Source organism: Gavialis gangeticus, unplaced genomic scaffold (assembly GCF_001723915.1).
Source record: "Gavialis gangeticus isolate Ggan-Ray unplaced genomic scaffold, GavGan_comp1, whole genome shotgun sequence".
Lineage (NCBI taxonomy): Eukaryota > Metazoa > Chordata > Crocodylia > Gavialidae > Gavialis > Gavialis gangeticus.
In genome coordinates, this window is record NW_017729024.1 from 8,142,574 (window position 1) to 8,149,821 (window position 7,248).

Sequence of the window (7,248 nt, forward strand, 5' to 3'; positions counted from 1 at the left end):
GTATTCAGCTTATTGTCCATGGTAACCCCCAGGTCCTTTTCGGCAGGGCTGCTGCTTAGCCAGTCAGTACCCAGCCTGTATCAGTACATGGGACTGTTTTATCCTAAGTGCAGGATTTTGCACTTGTCCTTATTGAACCTCAAAATTTCCTTTGGTTCAATCCTCCAATTTATCAAGGTCTCTCTGAAGTCTATCCCTACCCCTCCAGTGTATCTACTACTCCCCACAGCTTGATGTCACCTGCAAATTTTTTAAGGGTACACTCCATCTCATCTTCCAGGTCATTGATGAAGACACTGACCAGCTCCAGGACTGACCACTGGGGCACTCTATTTGCTATCAGCTGTCAACTAGACATTGAGCCATTGATTACTAACCTTTGAGCCCAATGATCCAGCCAGTTTTCTATCCACCTTACAGTCTATTCATCCAACCAACCTGCACTTCCTTAGCTTGCCTGCAAGAATGTTGTGGGAAACCATATCAAAATCTTTGCTGGAGTCAAAACATCCACTGCTCTCCCCTCATCCAGAGCCAGTCATCTCATCATAGAAAGCAATCAGGTTGGTCAGTGTAGCAGGAAGATGGGAGTAGGGGAGAAGAATATCCCACTCGCCCCCTTTCCCTTACCAGCAGGTAGGCAAAAAGCCCCATCTACACCAAGATGGGCTGGGGAGACACTGAATGCAGCATGGCGAGCAGCTTGATCCCAGTACTGCAACCTAGAAATCCCCACCAGGAAAAGAGAAGCTGCAGGAAACAGAAAAGGCAGCCCTCGCTAGGACTTCCCCAGCCAGAATGCCAAGCACCAGGGCATGAACTATCCCAGAAGAAGGGACTCCTGACCCTAATTCACCACAGACGATTCCCGTTCCAACAGGAAACCAGAGCTACAGCTGGAGAACTCTGCCCCATGCTAATGGACTGGATGAGCCCTAGAGCAGCTCAAAAGGGACACCAGAAATGGTGAAAACATAGATGGGACACCAGAGGAACATACCTGAGAAGAGTGAGGGGCAGTTAAACTGCCCACGTTATCTAATGGACAATGGGAGATACCTGGCAGTAAGCCTGGGAAGTATTGCTAAGGATCTTCTTTCAAGTTGTGGCAGGTGAGTGCCTGAGGTTGGGATAAGTTACTCATGAGTGCTCACAGAGAAGGGAGGCTCAAACCCCAGGAGTCATCCCTGTGACAGTCAGGCATGACTTGCCCTTGGTGAATCTATGCTGACTGTTCCTAATCATCTATTCAAGTGCTTAGCAATGGATTCCTTGAGGACCTGCTCCATGATTTTGTTCCAGGGAGTGAGGTGAGGCTGAAAGTTATCTATAGTTCCCCAGATCCTCCTCCTTCCCTTTCTTAAAAATGGACACTATATTTGCTCTTTTCCAATCTTCTGGGACCTCTCCTGATCACCATGAGTTTTCAGAGATAATGACCAGTGGCTCTGCAGTCGCATCAGCCAACCCCCTCAGCACCATTAAGTGCACCCTGTCCAGCCCCATGGACTCACACACGTCCAGCTTTTCTAAATAGTTCCTAACCTCTTCTTTTGCCAGTTGGCTAGTCACCTCCTCTATAAACTGCTGCCCAGTGCACTAGTCCCGGAGCTGACCTTGCCTGCAAAGACATCGAGTACTTCAGCCTTTTCTGCATCCTGTCACTAGGTTGCCTCCCCCATTCAACAAGGGTGCCACACTTTCCCTGACCTTCCACTTGTTGCTGACATACTTATAGAAACCCTTCTTGTTACCCTTCATATCCCTTGCTAGCTGCGACTCCAGTTGCACTGGGGCCTTTCTAACTTCATCCCTGCATGACTGAACAATACTCTTATACTCCTCCCTATTTGTTTGTCCAAGCTTCCACTTCTTGTAAGCTTTCTTTTTGTGTGTTAGCTCATTGAAGAGTTCCTGCTAAGTCAAGCTGGTCTTCTGTCATACTTACTAGTTTACCTACACACCAGGATGGTTTGTTCCTTCACCCTCCATAGGGTTTCTTTAAAATACAGCCAGCTCTTCTGGACTTCTTTTGCCCTCAGTCTGGCCTCCCAGGGGATCCTGCCCATGAGTTCCCTGAGCAAGTCAAAGTCTGCTTTTCTGAAGCCCAGGATCCTTACTCTGCTGCTTTCCTTCCTTCCTTCCCTCAGGATCCTGAATTCAGTCATCTTGTGGTTGCTGCTGTCCAAGTTGCCATTCACTGCTACATTCCCCACCAATTCTTCACTGTTTGTGAGGAGCAGGGCCCCTGGTTGGCATCTCCAACACTTTCACCAGGAAGCTGTCCCCAACACTCTCCAAAAGCTTCCAGGATTGCCTTTGAACTGCTGTATTATCCTCCCAGCAGATGTGACAGGGTGACTGAAGTCCCCTATGAGGACCAGGGCCTGTGATCCAGAAATGTCTGTTAGCTGTTTGAAGAAACAGCATTTATCTGACTTATCATGGGTTTATTTGGGGTGGGGGGTGAGTTCTTTGCAACAATACAGTTGCTCTACAGGGTGCCTTGAATCTAAAAAGATTAGGACCCACTGATCTATAACCTGCCAGCATATTTGAAAAGCTCAGTCTAAGAAGCAAACTTACTTAAGGGAAGCTAATAAAAGGATCTTAGAACCATCATAATCAACCACAGCTATGTAAATAATATAGATGAAAAGGTTGTCTTACTTTGGCCACCTTCTGAAAAGGCCAAATAACAGGGTCCCTAAACAAGGCCTGTTTTGGCAACCCTCAGACACAAGGATGAGATTCACTCACAGGATTCCTTTGCAGCATATTAAGAACAGAAGCAGCAGTCCAGTTAATGAATTAAAACAAAACAAATGAAACAGTCCAGGATGAAACTGGTTAGCTATAACAGACCCTTGCTTGAACTGTATTAGAAGGAAGAGCCTAGTTTTCCAAGGAACCCAACAACCAAGAGCTCTTTTTGTGCTGCACAAACCCAGGTTTTTCCAACTAAGACCTCACCTCTCATGATAAGTAAGCCCTTTGATAAGCCAAGCCCAAACTGCAAATATAGAGCACCTGAAAAGCTAATCCTTAATCTTAGAAATTAGAATTAGAAAAATTCTTACTTATAGTACAGTAGCTACCACTGACAAGGTGATTTATAGCAAATGTAATTTCTGTGTTTTTGTCACTGTGAATAAAATATTCTAAAGGGCCAAAGCATGTTGGAAATCCCATTAACAGGACTTTTATACACATCCAATTAAAACTCACTGGGAAAGTCACTTTCATTTGGACTTAAGAGAAACCAGCAAATCAGTTTCCTCTACTTGCAGTCTCTCACAAAACTGGAGTTTGAACACACGGGCATGAACACACACTCACTCTTCAGCTGTCTGCACTAATGTAGTTAACCCTTTTAATACACCAGGCTCTAGTTTCTTATTCTATGCTCCCTGTAATTACTTGAAAATGTAGGTTTTCTCTCTCTCAAGAAGTACAGCTTTTCTCTTCACTGCCTGCACTTGAACAAGTTTTTTGCCATTTTCAGAGCTAACAAGGTTCACAAAAAAATAAGTGAGAAACATCTTTGGTTTGATTTGCTACAACTAGATACAGTCACTTAAACTCTACTAGGGTCTCAGATTAAACTATCACGTGTCTGATGTTTTCCTGAAAGCTAAAGGAGACTTCACACTTTGGTTTTACATTTGCTTTTTATACTGTATCAAACTAGATGTGAAACACGCAAACAACATTTTTTTAGAAGTTAATAATAGTTTTGAGGGGGTTTCCCCCTCCATTCCTAATATGAGCAGGCCAAATCAAACCCTGAAAAAAGGCAATCGTGTATTTGTTTTCCTTTTCTATAATGAATCTTATATATCAAATAACCCCTTTGCTTTGCTTTTCCCCACTGGATCAAACCAAACTAGACCTAGTAGTAACAGCCAGCTTCTGAAGCAGGCAGCACAGAAGTTTTTCCACCTGTTTTTCTAGCACTGTCCTTATTCACATCAGCAAGCAGTTACACAAGTATGTCTATCAAGACAGCTCATGAGCTACTACTCAAGTAAGAACAAGGGGCCCACAATATAGCCACATCACTTTCAAAACCCCACCAGAAACCTTGATTTATACATACATTCAGTGAAATAGCACCCTTAGTTTTTAGTCAAGGCTCACTTAAAAAAACAAAATTATAAATGTAAGTTATAGCAGTTATTGCCACATGTACATAACCAACTGACAGGCAAAAAACATGTGTAATACCTCTAGGATCTCAACCCTAAACTCTCCATCTCTAAAACAGAGCTTCCTAAACCAGGATTGAGTATTGAGAACTACACAGGTGCAGGAAATAGGCCTTAACACCTGCATATTATTTACCAAAGAAGAGAGCAATTTTCTTGTTGGTATTTAAAGAGGCACCAGTGCATTTGCATTGTTTCTGTATAAGACCCCAAGTCTACGAACAGTTTGAATGCAGGTCATTGTATATGACTAGTCTGTTATCTTCAGCTGGCTTTCCCATATACAGAAAAGGAAGTATGTGTACAAAATTTGTTTAGTAAATTGCTTTTGTCTAGTACAGGGGTGGGCAAACTGGTGGATCCAGTCTATGGCTGGACCAGCAGCCCCTGCCCATGTAGCTCACAGCCGGTCTCTGTAGAAACCCCAAATTCATGGCACTGTGACAGCATAGAGCCATGACACCATGGAGCCACAAAACCAGGGCTCTGCCCTGGCCCCAGTCCCAGGCCTGGCCCTATGCTGTCACAGCCCCACACTGCTGCACCCCTGTGACCCCGAGGGCTCCATGGAAGCCAGCTGGGATCCATGAGGGCAGGGTGTGTGACTGGGTGGAGAGCTGCTCTGGGCCAAGGCTGGGATATTGGGATGGTGACAGCATGGGACCAGGGCCAGGGCAGAGCCATGATCTGCTCCCTGCATGTCCCTGCTCACAGAACCGACACTTGTCTCAAAGGCACAGCAGTTCAGGGCCCTGCCCCAGCCTGGTGCTGGCCCCAGCCCTGCACTGTCACTGCCCCAAGATGCCAGGGTCTCCCCAGTCCTGCCCCCCATCTTGCTCCTGGCTGCAGCTCTATCCCAGCTGCTCGGCCATCCTGTCTGCATGGGTCTCACCCCTGGTGCTGGGTGCAGGGAGGATGGGCTGGGTTGCCCGGGCAGCAGGGCTTAATTTGGCGGCAGGAGCCAAGAAGAGCTGCTGCCACAGGGGCTTCTGGGAAATAGAGTGCGCCGCAGCCAGATTTTGTCCACCATGGTCTAGTAGAATATAGAACATGGTATTGAGTGTTTGGATTTCTTTTGTTCATTATTCCTTAAGCAATCTTGAGCAAGATACACAGGTACTCCGAGTCTCCGTTTCCCTAGGTGTAAAAGTGGGATAAATATTTTGAGAGCCACAGGTGACAGGCTTTGTAAAAGTGCAGGGGACTGTAATAATTGCTAATGGGGATTTGATCTTCTATTCCACCCCAGAGCTTCAAGCTGTTGCAGTGTTCTTTTCATTCCATGTTCTTATGGCTTTTCTGAACATTACAAAAGGGATAGGAAAACACAGCACTCAAAAGAAGGCTTCAATTACTCTGCAGATCTGCCAGAGAAGTTTACCTTATGAACCCTATACTAGGTAAAATTACTTCAAATGACCAAGGCTCTTAGGAGCCTACATTACATTGACTTTCAAAAGCATTATTGGTCAGTAGGGCTGAAGCTCTTCAGGCCTTTGATGTCAATGAAATTGCATAAGGAAGCACACCCCACTTCTTTGTGTATCAGATAAAGGCATAACATGCTTATACCTCATAGCACAATGCCAGGTCTAATTTGTTGCCTGTTGCTAACATGATCAAAACCCTGGTTACCTGCATACTGGTAAAGTTTGTAAGATTAAGTGCACAATAGCATAGCATAGTTCAGCCCTTCTGTCTACTCTGTAACTTAACTTTACTCTGGTTAACTGCATAGTAACTGTAACTGTCTACTTTTTGTAACCAATCTTATTCTCTGTAACTGCATCAGAAACAGTGAAGGGAAGCAGCTCTCAAAGGGTTGCTGTTAGAAGTCTTGAAAATGAAGGGTGCCACTCAGTTTCAGGGCTGCCATCTCCCCTCCTTTTCAAGACCTCTAACAAAAGCAGGCCTGAAACTGACTAGTAGAAGCCTTGAAAATAAGGAGAGCGAGTCAGTTTCTGGGCTGCTCAGGCCCAAGCTCTGACAGCACCCTGTTTTTGATGAGTGTTGTTTCTGTTACTGGTAAGTTTGGTTAGGTGCAAACTCTGAATAAATGCATAGCCCTTTCCACTCATTTGGCTATAACCTTAAAAAGAGTATGTTGTGCTCCAGATCAAAAAAAGAGGTCTGGCATTGTGAACAATGTCCCTTGAAAGATGACTGTTCTGTAGGGTTGCCAGCTCTGTTTGAATCTATTCCAAGAGGTTTCATCACATGATGTAATGACATTAATGACTGATCTGTACTGTATGCAGGAAGGCAAATGTACATTTTAAAAACCCACTGGACTATTGTATAAATTGAATTCAACATTTAATATTTATTTTAATGAATGCCCTATCATTTATCACCCGGGCGATTCTCAGTAGTCTCCTGGAGGTTATATCGAATTCCTGGAGACTCCAGGGCAATCTTGGAGGCTTGGCAACCCAACTGTTATGCCCCCGTGTCTCTAAGATGAACCATAATTAGCAAGACACAACTAAGGAGAGGAAGGAGAGAGACAAGACTGAGAGCTTAGTGCTGGAGTCACATGCATGTGCTAGCATCTTCTTTTATAGCAAAATAAAGATGATGAAATAACAACTGAGGGGCAAATGACTTCACATTGTTAAATCATTTAACTGTGCACAGAGAACACATGATGCACTGCCCCTTTAAAAAGCGTAACCAAATGAAGAAGACTCCTCCTCCAGGGTGTTGTTCCTAGAAGGAAAGTATTTTGCAACCTACAAATAGCTGCAGCTGGGTGGGGGCTGTACTATAGCATTCAGTCTGATTCTAGGTGTTAGACAGCAGTACTCTTAAGATGAGCCAGCAGTTTGTGAAGAGCAAACTTGGAGCTAATAAAGTGGCTGTTTTCATAAAGCCAACCTGTCCTTACTGCCAGGAAGCTGTAGAGCTTCTGAAGAAGTATGCTTTCAAGCCAGGACATCTGGAATTCATTGATCTTACAGCCAGAAATGACATGAGCAGTATTCAGGATTACTTCCTACAGTCAACAGGGGCAAGAACAGTAAGTTTTTTTTTTTTTTTT

At 44.5% G+C, this 7,248-nt stretch overlaps 1 protein-coding gene across 1 annotated transcript in view; it reads left to right on the forward strand.

The window, feature by feature from the left end:
* The first annotated feature begins 6,900 nt into the window (after positions 1–6,900).
* GLRX (glutaredoxin) overlaps positions 6,901–7,248 on the forward strand; it is a 12,762-nt gene continuing 12,414 nt past the window's right edge. Inside the window, exon 1 of the mRNA XM_019516867.1 lies at positions 6,901–7,227. Coding sequence (XP_019372412.1) covers positions 7,021–7,227 — 207 coding nt within the window. The 5' untranslated portion in view covers positions 6,901–7,020. The remainder of the gene's footprint in view (positions 7,228–7,248) is intronic.